The 16307-nt window shown below is 43.5% G+C and overlaps 2 protein-coding genes across 2 annotated transcripts; both read right to left on the bottom strand.

The window, feature by feature from the left end:
• Positions 1469–4544, bottom strand: LOC110432259 (NEP1-interacting protein-like 1). The gene is made up of 5 exons (XM_021452304.1): positions 4064–4544; positions 3280–3458; positions 2854–2937; positions 1952–2119; positions 1469–1849 (listed from the first exon to the last, which is right to left on the bottom strand). Exons 1-5 carry the CDS (start codon positions 4236–4238, stop codon positions 1706–1708), a joined length of 750 nt encoding a protein of 249 aa, XP_021307979.1. The 5' UTR covers positions 4239–4544; the 3' UTR covers positions 1469–1705.
• LOC110432485 lies at positions 10101–11246 on the bottom strand. Its single transcript, XM_021452970.1, has 4 exons — positions 11138–11246; positions 10978–11010; positions 10664–10856; positions 10101–10579 (listed from the first exon to the last, which is right to left on the bottom strand). The coding sequence occupies exons 2-4, from the start codon at positions 11007–11009 to the stop codon at positions 10283–10285; spliced, it is 522 nt and encodes a 173-aa protein (XP_021308645.1). The 5' UTR covers position 11010; positions 11138–11246; the 3' UTR covers positions 10101–10282.

Below are 16307 nucleotides of genomic sequence, written 5' to 3'. Positions count from 1 at the left end.
GTTGAGGGAATTAAGGATAATGATGTGGTGTTGCTATAGGTTGGAGCATGAAGAGAGGAGGGGGAGGAGCATGGAGAGGGAATACAAGATGATGCCTTGTGGGATGTACCCTTGTGTGGAACCTACAGACCAAGACCTGAGTCACGGGATCCACCGTGACATCCATGTCAAGATCCGGAGAGGGTTGAGGATAGATTTGGATTACACCTTTGTAACAAAGTTAAGGGACCTGCAAAAAAATAGTTTTAGATTGTGGCATGGAGGTAACAAAAATCTTCAATTAAACCTACTTTTTATTTTCTAGATGCAAATTATTAAAAACTGGTGGTGATGGGTTTATTTTTTCTTTCCATATTTATGGAGAAGGTTGTGAAAACAGTTTTTGTTTTATTTTATTTGTGTACGGTTGGAGATGTTGGGTTGTGTTAGTTTGGGATCCTGTTGCTTCTTCAACTCTTCTGCACCAGAAGGGCCGAAGGGTGGGGGGTGTCCCTTACTGCGGAAATGACCCAAACCCGATGGAGAGAGGGCACAAAAGTCACACACTATGACCAACAGAGCAAACATGTCAATTGATGCAGAGGAGCCTATGCCTATGGAAATGGAATACACCGATTTGTGGAATAATTCAGCACACAAACGTTGAAAGCGACCATACAATCTGCAACTAGCAAAAATAGGGCCTTCCCAACTAGGGGCACAGTCGTCACGTGTACATCTTGCGTGTTAACTTTCAGTTTTGCCTTTTTGACATGAGGTTTCGTCGTTAACCTTTTCCGTGAAACAATGAGTTATATATCATGTCACCATCTCAACAACAGTCAAAACCTGCACCTGCACGAGTCTTACAGCGTGGCGTGCTCGGTTCTTTTTTTTTTTCACATCCATAAAGGACACCCAATATTAAGTGTTTATTAAAAGTCTATTAAAAGTCAATTAATTGTGGTAGCAATGTAGTAGCTCTCATGTGTCCATCAGTCTCAGGCTCACATATTGCATCCTCCGCTCTTCTGTAACACAAGTCGTGTCTCTTTCTCTGCGAACAGCACAACGACGGAGAAAGCGTGACAAGAACTTGCATTTGGTGCATGGCACACTGCCCGGGTTACCATTTTGTCCATGCTTTGTGACTAAGCATCGAACGTGACAGGACCTGTCTTTCCCAAATCATACTTCAGGGAGAAGCTTTTGCACCCCTCTTCGATTTCTCACAAGGATTTCGCCATCTGAAAATCAATGGTGGCGGGCGGTGATTGAAAACCCCTGCTCTCTGAACAAATAGCAAAACGTTAGCCATTTTCAATTTCCACCATCCAACCTTCAGGCTTCAGTTGCAAGGTTATACTCCAACAATGGTCCTGGCATTAGTTGCCCAGTAGCAAACAATTGCATTAGCATGTCAGCATCATCAGTTAGGACGAGCAGAGACACACTTTTTTTTTCTTTGGGGGTGTGGGGGGGCACACAGTTTTTGAAGCACAAGGCCATAACTCAGGGAGCTTGTTAGTCAGTCCATTTTCAGGATGTACATATCAAGCTATTACTTCGACAAAAACGTGCAGCTGAAAGCATAGCCCCACATAAGTAAGACTGTAGAAGTAACAAAAAAGAGAGAAACCCTATGTATACAGCTATACTTATGATATCCAACAGGAGCACGGGTATTCACTATGAAAATACACCAGGTGCCACGCTGCAAGTTTTTTTACATATGTATATGGTCTATATGAACACCGGCCCGGCATAGTGGGCAAGACGCGTGCCGAAGGAGCCAATTGTCGATGCACCGCACGTGGAATATGTGTTGGCACTGAGGCAGGGCCCTCACAAATTGTTGTGCTCCGAAATCCTGGTATCATTAATTTACCATGTCATCAGTACAAGACAAGCAACTAATTACCCTTGTGTATCAAGAGATAGATAGAATACAGCATGTCAAAATCACACTAACCTGGAGGCAGACTGAGCAGCAGCTGCTATCAGTTTCCTGATCACAGTTGCTTGCAGCACTGAACCTCATCTTTGGGATCCTATCAATCAAATCCCTTGACATGCCTCCAGTACTGCCAGTTTCAAAAAGGTCATTGTTGTCGATGAATGGTGTGCTCATTAGACTCATCTGCATAACACAGACCATTTGTCAGACCAAGTATTAGCAGAAGCAACTCGTAAACTTATAACATGCAAACCAACGTGAAATTGGTTGTTGTAACTTCTAGTTATTTGTTCAACTATCTGGTCCTATCCTATGAAAGCAGGTGGAGTATGTGCATAAGAAAAAATATTTATCTGGTTCTATGAAATCATAAGAGTGTGTGCACCAAAGGGAACACTTTCAGGTCCTATAAAAACATATGGTTTGTGTGCAACGACCACTTGCATTTAATAGAAAATAGCGCAGCTGTGTATCACTTTTCTTGAAAGAAACAATTTAACTTAACACCAGCCTGCAAGCATTCTTCTGAATGCATAAACTCCAATAATATGGTTTTTTTTGTGTTACACCAGTTTCAAATTTGGAAGTTAATCTAGTATTTTGCAAGATCTCCAAGCTGAAGTTATGCATGGTGACTAATTATACCTGAGAATCAGCTGACCAGAACATAAAAAAAATTGTTTCTGGGGTTGATCTAAACGCAGATCCAGATATTTCTATGACTAGAAACTTCTTCTAGCAGGGAGTATGGAGTGCATTATTATCCACATAACCATTTAATGCAAAGATACCCATACACCATTAATCCTATGGTCCGAAAATGTTTCTTGCATTAATTGTTCACTAGATTTATTTTTCTAAAAAGAAACAGCTGCTAGTGGGGTATCTACAACTTGAGGATACTGAGAAGGCTTTACCTGGCTTTGCACTGCACGCTGTAGCGCTGGACTGACTTTCTCCCACACAATTCTTCCGCTGAAGAGGCTAGAGATGATGTCCAGCTGAGAGAACCAATGCAGAACAAAAATTAGAACAGATACTGGCGAAGTAAAACTTTAACGCACACAGCAGACAAACATAGTGTTGGTATTGCCATTAGAGCAGCAACTAACTTAGCAGAAGACGTAATTTGGTCGAGCAGAGAAAAGTTCCTACTCAATTGAAATGGTCATCTTGAGTTGATGCCAGTATTGCTTGTCTTTTTTAAAAAAGAAAAGTTTATGCCAGTCGACAAAAAGGGAGTATGCTGGACACTGATTTACGTATACGAAAATGATCTTTCACCTCCCTCCCTCCCTGAATGAGAGAAAGACAGAAAGTAGGCACTAGATTCTCCCACTCACCACAAAGAGAATGCTGTATTTTCCCGAATGGCTGGACCTCCAAATCTCGATGCAGGACTCAACAGCCTCAATGGAGAAGACTGCTCCAGAAACTGCTCCGACGCCAGCCCCGCGGAACATGCCGCTCTCCGTGGACATCCCCATGAAGGCACCGATGAAGATTCCGACGAGTGAGCCTACTGCAGCCAGCACAAACGAATCACGATCAAAACAAGGAGGAGCTAAAATTTACTACCATTTACAGTAGAATTGTACTCCTAGTCCTAGCTAGCCGGAGTGTTGCACGCGAGTTCAATTGGTCGGCATGGAACAATCCCGTGCAACAAACAGAGGAAGGAAAAATAAAAAGATGAATCTTTATGAAACCTAGTGCCACAAAGAGGTATTGCTGCTACAAGGTTGCTCACAAGGCAAAGCATATGCCCCCCTCACGCCATGACGGAAGTGGCAAGGAACCTACAAGATTTGCGGTTGCAAGATTGAATTCGTTCCCAATTTGAGGAAACAGGGGCCAGAAAAGGGCGAGAGGCCCAGAGAGAGAGAGGGGGAGCAGAGAGCGTGCGCGGCGGGTGCGAGCAGCAGCAGAACAATCCGGCGGTCCTGAAAGGCCTGAAATTAAGGCTACTCCATTGACCCCCCGGTTTCCCGAGCGAGGAACGAACCCACGGATCCCGCAGCGACCAACCACCGAATTGAATCCAGGCCAGAGACCGGAATCAATCGAGGAAGAATGGCAAGGGGAGCTTCCCCAAAACTGATCAAGCGGGGGGCTCGGGCAACGTACCGACGGCGAAGACGCAGGTGAGCAGCGCGCCGAGCGTCCACCCGGCGGCCCGCGCGGCGACGGCGGCGTGCCTGGCGCACGCCCGCCGCAGCGCGTCAAAGCGGCAGCAGGGGCCGCCGGGAGCAGCGGCGGCGGTCCGGGGAGAAGAGGAGGGGGAAGGCACCGAATGATCCATCGCTTCGACGACGGGCGAGCTCGATCAATCCCGGGAGCGAGCCGAGCATGCTAGAGAGTATGGAGAGGAGACGGTCGCGAGCGTATATATATAGGCCGGCCCCCGGAACCGGAAGGTGCCGCGCCCGCCCGCCCGCCCAAGCGGGAAGGAGAAGCGGGAGGAGGGAGAAATCTTGAGGGTTAAGCCGGAGGGAGGCGGGGGGCGAGTCGAGTCCTAGCGCGAGACGAGACGAGACGACGAAGGGGATAGAGAGGGAGCGGCCATTAATGCGAGGGGAAAGAGGAGCCTGTGGGGTGGCGTCACGGCCACGGGAAAACGGGCGGAGGCGGAGGAGCCGCGGCCGTTTCCTGAGCCGCGTGGACGACGGGCCGACCGCCGCGCCGAGCGCCGTAGCGGGTGGGCCGGGTCAGGAGGGGCTGGCTCGGTCCAGTCGTGCGGTCGACTTTGGGTCCATCAGACAATTCTTTTTCTTTCTTTCTTTCTTCTATCTAATAATCACAACAATTGACCATTCCATTAGCACGTGTATATATACTGTATACAATTGCAAAAAACGCAATCATCAATTAATCACAATGCGTTTCTAGTCTAGAATATATGTACGGATCCAATTACATCGGACTTGTGGCGCACATATAGCACAGATTTTTGTTACATTAATTAATATTAACTAGAATAATGACCGTGGGCATTGCACGGGAACATAAGAAATCTGTGATTTTGGACCCAAGCCCATTAGCCTTCGCCCTTCGGTATCTTGCAATGCAAATGTTTTGGTTCATAATCAGATTTGACGAATTCGAAGTTTCGAATAAAAAGCTATTAATTTTTGAAGTTTGAGGAATTTAAAATACTGTTGAAATATGTTTTTTTAGAAATCTTTTTGCACTTATTAAAACATTATTTTTTATGTCAGCACTAATATCTGTAGTGTTAGTGTATATGGGCCGTTAAATCTCGGCGGTAATCGAACGATTCGTCCCAATTTTTTACAATTTGGCCCTTTTTTTGAAAAAAGTTCACAATTGGACCCCTGGAAAACTTAAATGCAGAAATGGATCCAGGGGGTCGGCGCCATGCATCATGGCGCCGAGGTTTCACGTCTCGGCGCCATGGATCACGGCGCCGAGGCCCCTGGCTGCCTTCTGACGTGGATCCGACGTGGCGGGGAGCTCGGCGCCACAGATCACGGCGCCGAGCTCGGCGCCACAGATCTCGGCGCCGAGCTCGGCGCCGTAGATCCTGGCGTCGACCCCTTGAATACCACCAGGCCGCGGCTCGCGTTCCTCTGTTCGCGAGGCAGTCTTCCTCGCCGCCGCCGCGCTCCCTGCTCGCCGCCGCCGCCGCCTGCTCGCCGCGCTCCCCTTCCATCCCCCGCTCGCCGCGTGCCCCGCCCGTCCCCCTACTCGGCGCGCGTGCCCCGGCCCGACCCCCGGTGCTGCTCCCTCCGGCCGCGCCGCACAGGGCGCCCTCGGGTCCGCGCCTTGGCCCCGGCCTTCCCACCCGCCGCCGGCTTCGTCGTCGAGGGAGCAGGGAGCCGCCTTCGCCGGCGTTTGGCGGTCACGGGGCAGGGAGCAGGGGGCTTCCCCTCTTCCGGCGGTCACGAGCCTGAGGCCCCTCTGCCCTGCGTCCGTCCGCTGCAGCGGCGGGATGTAAGTTATTTTTTGAAATTAGTTATTCTAGTTTACATAATAATTGAGTTACTAATTTATTTAGAATACTTAGTAAACTGAAATAGCAAGTTTAGGTAGTTTTGTTAGAAGCCTAAATTTTGTTAGTTAGCAATTAGTAATTTATTTAGTTAGCTAGTTTAGGATTTTATTTAGTTAGAAGCCAAAATATCGAACCTAATTTAGCAGAATTCACATTGGTTTAACTATTTAATCTAATTTAGGTAATGTAGTTATTAATTGTTTTAATTTCTTTACTAAATTGAGATATATAAGTCTATTAGTTGTATATTAGCAAATATATCTATATATTAGCAATCCCAAATCCAAGTACATGAAGAATAATATACCCTAGTTAGTTAGTAAATTTAGTTATATAGTAGTACTCGTGTTAGTTAGTTACATACATTGTTAGGTGTTTTATATGTATTAGTTATATGCCTAGTAACATGGTTATTTTGTATATCAATTAGATGGACAATTTAGTAACTCTATATCATGGAGGAAGTGTGGAGAAAGATCAGTTTGACAATGTTGATTTTGTTGGAATGCAAACGGTCCCTTTGATGTTTGATGAGCGGCCCTTGTTTTCTGAATTGATGGGTAGTGCTCGTGATGAGCTTAAATGTAATTCGAATGAAGAAGAAATCTTAGTTGAGGGGGTCATTCACCATGGCGGGTCAGGGACAATTTTTAGGCGGTTGGTCCCAATTGTATCCGAGGTTCAATGGGACAAATATGTCAAAACTGTCATGAAGAGTGAGTTTAAATGTTTGGATTTGGTTGTGCGCAACTTGTCCAAGGAGCCAGGCCCTCTAGTGGATTCTCCTCTTAATTGGCAACCACCCATTGGCCCTCTAGTGGACAATCCAGCACCCTCAGCTTCTCTGATACCCATTCAGAACGTGGGTGTGGAAGATGTGGTTGTCGTTCCTGATGCTCAATCCGGTCCCAATGAGGTTGGCTGCGTACATACCCCTATGACCCAGACAATTCCATGTAAGTGGCGTAGTTGCATTATTCATTTTGTTAGCATTCCTTCGTTCGATTTAGTTGTCTCAATTGTATGCATATTTGTGGTTTTGTTGTAGGTGACAATCCAAGTAATGATTGTTGTCATCCTGTGCCTCCAACAATTAATGTTGACGCAGCTTTTATAGCATCTAATAGTTTGGATGTTAATATTGAGGATGATGAGGAGCCCTATGGCACAGCTAGAGCTGTTGATTCCGATGATGACCGGCCAGTTGCACCTTTAAGTGAACAAGAAATGGAGCTTATCAGACGTTTTTGTCCTGATCGTGATCCACTAGTTCACGAGTTTAGTGACCTCAGTCATTCTCAAAATGCTTATGCAGAGGGAAGAGATGATGAGCTGCTGGAGGCTCCTGAGCCTGGTGAGAGTGTGCAAATTCAGAAGGGCATGATCTTTAATGATTTGCCCAGCTTAAGAAGGTGGTTGCAACAATATTCTGTAATACGTAAAAGACCCTTCAAGGTGATGCACTCCCATGTTGAGCGCCGCTACACGGTTGTGTGTGAGATGTCAGATTGCAACTGGAGGGTCTGTGCTCGTAAACAAAAGGCCACCGGGAAGTTTAAGATCACAAAAATTGTAGGTCCACACACTTGTGCCCAGACTGACCTTCAACAGAAGCATCGACAGTTGACCTCTACACTTATTGCTAGTACGTTATGCACAACTTTAAAGGGTCAGCCCAACTTGAAGGTCAGAACAATTATGGACATGGCTCAGAAGATATTTAAATATGACATAAAGTATGACAAAGCATGGAGGGCAAAGCAAAGGGCCTGGAAGATGATATATGGGGATTGGGAGGAGGGGTACGAGCAGCTGCCAGCAATGTTCAATGCAATGAAAGCAGCTAATCCAGGCATGCATTACGAGTACATTCCGAAGCCTAATGAATGGAGGAATGGGAGGCAGATATTCTTTCGTGCATTCTGGTGTTTTCCACAGTGTGTCCAGGCCTTTAGGCACTGCCGTCCAGTGTTATCAATTGATGGTACTTTTCTGCTTGGCAAGTACATGGGCACTCTTTTGGTAGCCATTTCCTGTGACGCTGACAACGCATTGGTTCCTTTGGCTTTTGCTTTGGTGGAGAGAGAGAACAAAGACAGCTGGGGTTGGTTCATGCGCCTTGTTCGGATACATGTCATTGGCCCACATAGGGAGGTTGGTGTCATATCTGATAGGCACCAGGGCATACTCAGTGCCGTACAGGAGCAGATTCCTGGTTATGCACCTTTGCACCATCGTTGGTGTACTAGACACACCTGTTGTGCATGGTACATCTTCTTTGGGAGGTATAATTTTATTAAATTTGTTGTTTAATTGAACTGAGCAATTTTCATGGTATGAGATAATGAATTAAGTGCACACATAATTTGAACAATGTTTATAGGATCTGGAGGACAGAGCTCGTCTCGGCCAACTATGGACACTTTTCAAAGCGATGATGATGAGGACGAAGAGGGGGTGGCCGAGGAGCGTGACTATGACGAGCTTGGGTTATCTCAGCTTCCTGATGCTCCTTCTACTCAGCCTACGCAGGTTGCAAGAAGGCGACGTCGTTCGCCTTGTAGGTACACTCCAGGCACCGATGCTCTTGGCCACAAGGGTAAGGGTAAGACTAGGAGGCAGTGAGGATGACTTCTGTGCTAACACCATGGTAGCAGCTTAGAATTGATGGCATAACTTCTGTTATTTTGCATGTATCGACACTGTGAACTTTGTGGACTATTTGTACTATATGGGACTGTATGGTCTCTGTGGACTATCTGAACTATCATTCCTGATGGCGTATGTGCTTGTGTTGTGATATTTGGATGAATCAATGTTTGTATTGTAATGTGATGTCTATTTATAACTGTGGATGTACCAAAAATAGGGGAAACTCTTGCAAATTTTTTCCATGAATTATTCAATGTAGTGCACATATTCTGTGGTCCATTCCTATTGGTTTTCGCAGTGTAGGCTTTTCAGAAACAGTGAACCAATATGGCTTTTCATTGAATCATCACATCCGAAACAGTGAACGAATCTAGCCTTTTCAGATGACAATCCAAATAGACTTTTCAGTTTTCAACTAGGCTTTTCAGTAATCGAATCTAGGCTTTTCAGGTGCATTTATTATATACTACAACGGCTACCAACTATTGGGTTCCTATATATATACGCAGTGGTGAGAGCGTTGCTACTCACTTGAGATTGTTCAGTTCAAGTAAAAATGTCTGGAGGGTCGTCTAGAGGGAAGGGAAAGGGAAAGGCGGCGATGAAGGGTAATCCCTTTCTTTGGGAGGGTCCTCTTGGTCCTAAAGACTTTGAGGAAGCAATTTATGATAGGTTCCCCCTTGAGAGCAAACATGATTTTACTAAAGAGGCACCACTGAGGGCATATGATGACCGAAAAGAAGAGTGGCCAAAATGTATGCATGGTGAGGATTGTTTGGTGCAGATGTACACAGAGGGGATAGATGGAGGGCGTCGTTTCTTCAAATGTCCACGAGCATGGGTAAGTCATATTACTAATTCAACCTTCAATAAGATACTCTCTTGTGCTAAAGCTACATACTTATTGCAGTCATCCTTGTCAAAAGAGAACTGTGGCTTCACCAGATGGGTCGATCCTAGACCTATTCATCCCCATGCAGAGTACATCTACTACCTGCAGGACCGTATCTTTGATTTAGAAACGGAAGTTAGCTGTGGTTACAAGGACGACGAAGAGGACGACAACAGCAATGCTACTGGCTCCCAAAACACAATATGCAATGATCCATACTGCACATGCCCTAATCACAAGAACAAGGGCCCTCCTTCACCACCACCCCCACCACCACCACCAACAACGGGAGGATACTATGGAGAAGGGGCAACACAGTTTGCTATGTGGCCACACTACTAGGTAGAACTGAACTAATTCACAGGCCACATCCATATGTTTGTTGTTTGGTTTAATCACCTAAGGCATGTTAGGGTTAGTCGAAAGAACTATGTACCTTTGTGTGGTATATGTTCTCACATGCCATTCCCTGTGGTTGTTAATTGCTTGAATTACCTAAGGCATGTTAGGTTTAGTCTCGGACCTCTGCACCCTTGTTTGGTGCATGTTTTGACATGCCATTCAATGTGATGTGTGCTACTAGTTATGCAATATACTAGTTCGTTAACTTCTATTTCAACTAATTATCCTCATTTCATTGCCTATGCAATACTCAAATAAAAATATTGTCTACTAATAATGAAACCAAATTAAAATTGCTAAAGTGCATTACATAACAACAAATTGAAAAGTCCAACACAAAACAATATTGTCCATGAACCAAACAAAGAACAAGAAGGTAATGTAACTACTGAGTGCAACGAGGCCACTTTCCCTTCCTCTGGGCATCTGGATTCTCATCAATAGCTGCCTTCGCTCGGCGCACACGCTCAAGCTTCTTTTCCCTCTCCTCCCGAGCCGCAGCAACACGTCTTCTTTCCTCCTCTTCCTTGTGCTCCCTCTTTTGAGCCTCCTCTCTACGTCTCTTCTCTAATATCTCTGCACGCTCTGCATCCCACTCCTTTAGGCCTTGTAGAAGCCGCTTGTCGGACTCCTTAACCTCAGTGTCGATCCACTGCTCAAAATCACACAATGGTGGAGGGGTCTGCAACAAATATATTTGTTCAAAATTTAAATCATGCTTCGTAGGACACAAATTAATAAGTGCACAATAGAAAAAATAACTTACAATAAAGTTACTGCGGCGTTGTTTTGGCGTAGGCTCCCAGGCAAAATTCGAACACATCCAATACCTCTGCCGATAGGTTTCCTCGTCTTCCGAAATTTCTACCTTGCAAGGATCACCACAAAAGCACATAGGTACTGGAACACCGCTAGGAAGCGGCTTGTGGATGTACGGACTACCGGTCGTCCGGCCATAGCTACAGTTCAAATAATTCAATTCTAAGAAGTCATAGCAAATAACGATTGAACCGAAAACTACAATTTACCAAATGATAAATAATAACGAATGAAATTTATCGAAACATGTCGAAAGGTTACCTTGGTTTGCTACTTTTTCCACGACGTGGCATTCTACGATTGCATAAGAAAAATATTAATCATCCATTCAAAAAACTATAAATGGTTTATCTAAGTCTACAACATACGTGTAATATAGGTCAAATCAATGAGTCAAAAACTAATATGTGAAAGAGTATACCTGGCTCTTCAAGATCTATGGAACAAATCAAACTTTTGATGGTCCAAATATTGAATCCAAATTCGTGCTCGGTTTTTGGAGAGAAAGAGCCGAGAGGGGAGATGAAAATATGAACTGCGTCCACGGGTAGCGAAGGGCGTCGGCCGATTAGTAGCAGGGAGCTCGGCGCTGTGATCTGTGGCGCCGAGCTCGGCGCCGTGATCTGTGGCGCCGAGCTCCCTGCCACGTCGGATCCACGTCAGAAGGCAGCGAGGGGCCTCGGCGCCGTGATCCATGGCGCCGAGACGTGAAACCTCGGCGCCATGATGCATGGCGCCGACCCCCTGGGTCCATTTCTGCATTTAAGTTTTCCAGGGGTCCAATTGTGAACTTTTTTCAAAAAAAGGGCCAAATTGTAAAAAATTGGGACGATTCGTGTGCATTGATTTCTTGTATTTGTAGTGTGTTTCAGATTTTGTTTTCCAAGGAAAAATATTGTATATGACGTCATCTTATGTCATGCTGACATCATGCTCCAACCGCAGAGGACGACCCTACTTGGCCGATGTTGGGACATGCCATATTCAAATGGGCCAAGTCCCCAAAAACTCTAGAAGAGACCCAACTAGAGCCATTAGAGTGGCATGTAAAACCCACTCAAAACAAGAGGTTGCTTGTAAATTTTCGCTTGCTTGTATAATATCATGATCATAAGAGCAAGGGGGCTCTCTTCTTCCACTATTTTCTTACAAAACCCTAGTCGCCGCCTCACTCTCCCCCCTTATCTGTTGGAGCATTCGATGATAGACCTTCTCTGTGGAATATCCACACTAGACCATTGTTGTACAACCTTGTCCGCACAGCCTCTGTCATGGAGCCTTCTCCATGAAGCCCTTATAGAGAACAATCATCAAACCTTCATCCGAGATTTTTGTTCCAGGCCTTCGTCTTAGACCTCCATTGAAGCCTTCTTTGGTTAGGCCTCGTTCTAGACCTTCGTCACCAGCCTTCTCCGGCTAGCCCTTTGTTGTTAGGGCCTTCTTCGTCTAGGACTTCGTCATCAGCCTTCTTCGGCTAGGCCTTCATCGCGGACCTTCGCCGCCAGCCTTCTCTAACTAGGCCTTCGTCAGGGCCTTCTTCGTCTAGGCCTTCATCATCAGCCTTCTCCAACCAGGCCTTCATCGATGGATCTTCAACGGTCGGGCCTCTGCCGGAAGCCTTCTCCAGCTAGCTTTCTCCGGGAGACCTTCTCCTCTCGGCTCTCACCAAGAGACCTTCTCTAGCTAGCATTCACCAAGGAACCTCCAACTCTCAACCCTGTTTGGGACACTTGTCCCAACAGCCGGCGTTGGGCGAGGCATTGCTGCATGCACAAATGCGTGCACGGAGATGGCGCAACCGCATAGGGGTCTGGACAGGGTTCCTAGCCGGGCTCAGGACCTGGAGGTCCCCGGAGCTATGCATTTGGTTATGGTAACTAAAAATAATACTCGCTCCATCCATTTCACAAAATGATAAATTAAAACTTATCTAACTTTAACTGAATTTATAGAAAATATATTACATAAGTCTAATTTTGGCTTGGGACAAAACTAAACCACCGTACCTTGTATTTCTCTACAAATATTATGTTTGTATGCATACATTTTATTATAAAGGAAATCATCGGTGCCTTCACTTGGAGGATAACATTAAAAATACATCATGAAACCTTCTTGAAATATTATAATAATATTATATTGGAAGAAGTACACTATGAACATTCAAATTATCATCGAGATTCGACCTTGACATGTGGACCTAAATACTAGACAACTTCGGACATCAAACTGTTAAAACTAGACAAAACAACACCCTCGCTATATCTCCTTGTTTTGGTGTTGAAATGACTAAGTAGTTTTTACTGGCGCGACAACAACCAAATATAAATGAAACAAAATACAACACGATGACCATCTCAACAAATAATGGTCGCAGACGAAACTATGTCAATAGGTGTCATTTCTCCAAGCAATAGCTTATGAATAAACTTTGGTCATCTTGGATCCTGTCGTAGCTAGATAAATTTGGAGCGACGATATGACATAGCATAAAGTGAGGAAGGAGGGAGAAGAGGGGTGGAGGGAGGAAGAATAGGTTCATATGTTGTCCCTAGTGCCACATAGATAACCACTTCCATATGTTATGATGTGTGAATATAAAACCACAAATTGTTTTTTTAGGAGCAAAATTTTATTAACCAAGAAGGTTACGAGAAACAACAAACAAAAGAAACAAGAGAGAGAACATGAGGTATGTGGGGAGAGAATCAGGAGACAAATAAAGACACAAAGAAAATGAAAACAATTACACAAAATGCTCTAGCTATAGTTCAATACTCAATCCATCTCAAATTATAAGACGTTTGACTTTTCTAATATCAAGTTTGACCACTAGTCTTATTCAAAAATTTATGCAAAATATCATTTTTTTTTTGTCGTGGCTTGGTTTATTAATTAAAGTTTTTCAAGAATGATTTAAATTTGATTATGTTTGTGTAATTTTTTTAATAAGATGAGTGGTCAGACTTGGAGTAAAAAAAATCAAACATCTTATAATTTCGAACGAATGGAGTAGGGAAGTATTTTCTCTTGGCTCTCCATAGGAAAGCCAAAGGTGATTTTGAATATAAAACCACAAACTGGTTGATGGACAAATTTTTTGTTTAAATATTTGGAGTGTTTAGTTTTCTTTATTCTTGGAGATAAAATGCACTCCAACAATAGTTCCAGGCTCAAAATTCTGCTTCAAATATTATAGTTCGGTTTACTTTACCCTAAGTTAAACTACTCAAATATAATTAATATTGACCAAGGTTTTTGAAAAATGCATAAGTTCCATTGATCTCAATATAATATGTCTTGATGGAACATTTATTTGAACTTGTAGGTGCTAACATATTTTTTCATAAAACTTTGTCAAAATAAACAAAGTTTGATTTTGGATAGATCCGAGTGAAGTATAATTTGAAATGGAAGGAGTTTATTTTCTTAATTTAATATATGTTGTGTGGCCAAATAGCGGCGAGAAGTTTAAATGGCCGCGGCCAAGGACGACATTGCCATCTCCTTTCAAGACAATTCAACGGCTTTATTAGTGGACCAAATGCACCAAGTCCTCGACGATATATACAATACATGACGTACGCATGATTTGCGTAGGGTCAAATTCATTCATCGTTTTTAATTGGAGTGGGGTTAGGCCGAATGAAGGCATGTCAAGAAGACATGTACATCAGTACATGTACTACTACAAATAATTAGGATCTCACCCACCGATCGATCGAAGCTCTTAGAGAAGACAAAATTGAACTATAGCTACTATATGGAATGTTGGCATATATCTAGCTAGTAGGTTGGCGCTGCGCTGGATATTATCGAAGGGCTAGCTATAGCTACCTAAGAGCAACTCCAACAGCTTTGCTATTATTGTTATGGAGGCCTTTTAGAACTTTTATATTAGAAAAATAGGCTCCAACAGATGTGCTATTTGGTTTTGTAAAATAGAAAGTTTGCTATCCCTTGATTTTTGCTGGCCATATATAGCCAACCACTGACACTAGCTATCTGATAGCAAGGCTGTTGTGAACCTCTTCTTTTTTAAGAAGTTATCTATTTTACAAAATAGCTAAATATTAAAATTTGACTACTAAATTTAGCCAAGCTCTTGGAGATGCTCTAACGATCAAAAAATGAAGCACAGCTAGCTGGTGCGTGCAGTCATGGCATGCATGTACATAGTACATCCAACGTACTATCGGCTTATTGGAGTGTCATCCCATCCGGGTTTTCCTCCTTGGATGGATCTATCCATCCCGTGTGGTTACGTTACGTCCGTCCGGCAAACATGAGTCCTCCTGTCACTTCAGCGGTTCAGCGTATGTACGTGCGTGTGTGCTTCAGATGCTACATGCAAAATTAGGTCGCCGATAATGCTGGCGAAGTGAACCAACACGGCAAGACAAAGAAAGAAAGAACCTTTCAATTTGGTGTAAATGTTAATGGACACGGTCTATCCATTTTGGTATACACACAAAAACCATAAGTGATTATATATCAAAACTGCATTTTATAGGCCAGTAGTTATATATGGTCCAATTATCACTGCCAATCTCTCAAAAACAATCTCGTAGTGACAACGCAATGCCACTATGGATGTATTTGATTAATCTTCCGAAAAATGCTTCTCCTGCTAAAAAGTAGAAAGCCATCCAAATAGGTAAACCTAAAGTTGCTTTTTTAAAGCAACGACTTTCATGTAGTACAGTTTTAGAAGCACTTTGGACCTTATTTCTTTTTTTTTACTTTTGACTTTCTTCTTTTCGAAATGTGTGAAAATATATAGAGAACTGTTTCATAACTATTTCAAGGGATAGGGAGAGGATGTAGGTTTTATACTTCTTTTACCCAAACAGCTTACATGTTTTTTTTATGGCACATAGTTCACATATGGCAACTTTTTCACACCTCATATAGCTCATGGCAGCTTTTTCCATAGCTCACATCTAAAGAACCCCGCCAATGTTGATTCCATAAAAAACACCACTAACAATATTTTAGCTCAACTGATCCAAGCTTACAACTTGTGGTTTGGAATTCATAACCTTTTCTGTATGAAGCCAGAGATAGACAATTTTTATATCAAAGATAGATATTGCTCTAATTGAGATTTACAACTTTTTTTTTAAAAAAAAACTACTTTCATATAGGTGTAAATCTTGTTTAGGGTCAATTTGGCATATGTAACTCACCATGCTCAATTCCTTACTCATTGAAGGACCTAACACCTGTAAACCACATGAAAATGGACAAACCAGTCATAAAATGGCGAAATAGTAATATATGCAATGCTAGCTTACAAGTACTATGGTGTGTTTGGTTGGAGCCTTGGGAAAGTTTTCTATCCTAGGAAGCCCCTTCCAACTACAGGCAACCAAAATTGGACATATGAGATTGTTGACTAGGCCAGGCAACTTTCTCAAGGTCTATACCAACAAACCTAAAAGCAAAAAACTTGCTACATACACATATAGAATTTCTTCCTCCCTCCATCTCTTTTCTTTGAATTCTTCATATGTGTCGCCGGATCCAAGAGGTCACACCACCGACGTGATTGGTGTGTCCTGTTGGAGGCAACGTTTTGTCTTGGGATC

The sequence above is a fragment of the Sorghum bicolor genome, chromosome 2, assembly GCF_000003195.3.
Source record: "Sorghum bicolor cultivar BTx623 chromosome 2, Sorghum_bicolor_NCBIv3, whole genome shotgun sequence".
Classification (NCBI taxonomy): Eukaryota; Viridiplantae; Streptophyta; class Magnoliopsida; order Poales; family Poaceae; genus Sorghum; species Sorghum bicolor.
Note: the sequence above shows the minus strand (reverse complement) of the source record. Positions and strands in the feature narration are given on the sequence as shown.

Coding starts and splice junctions, on each gene's coding strand:
- LOC110432259 (XM_021452304.1), bottom strand. CDS start 4,238: ATGGATCATTCGGTGCCTTCCCCCTCCTCTTCTCCCCGGACCGCCGCC. Junction 3,459..4,063: donor CACCTGCGTCTTCGCCGTCG/GTACGTTGCCCG, acceptor TGCTGGCTGCAG/TAGGCTCACTCGTCGGAATC. Junction 1,850..1,951: donor GCTGCTCAGTCTGCCTCCAG/GTTAGTGTGATT, acceptor TAATGATACCAG/GATTTCGGAGCACAACAATT.
- LOC110432485 (XM_021452970.1), bottom strand. CDS start 11,009: ATGCCACGTCGTGGAAAAAGTAGCAAACCAAG. Junction 10,857..10,977: donor GGAAAAAGTAGCAAACCAAG/GTAACCTTTCGA, acceptor TTTGAACTGTAG/CTATGGCCGGACGACCGGTA. Junction 10,580..10,663: donor AACGCCGCAGTAACTTTATT/GTAAGTTATTTT, acceptor TATTTGTTGCAG/ACCCCTCCACCATTGTGTGA.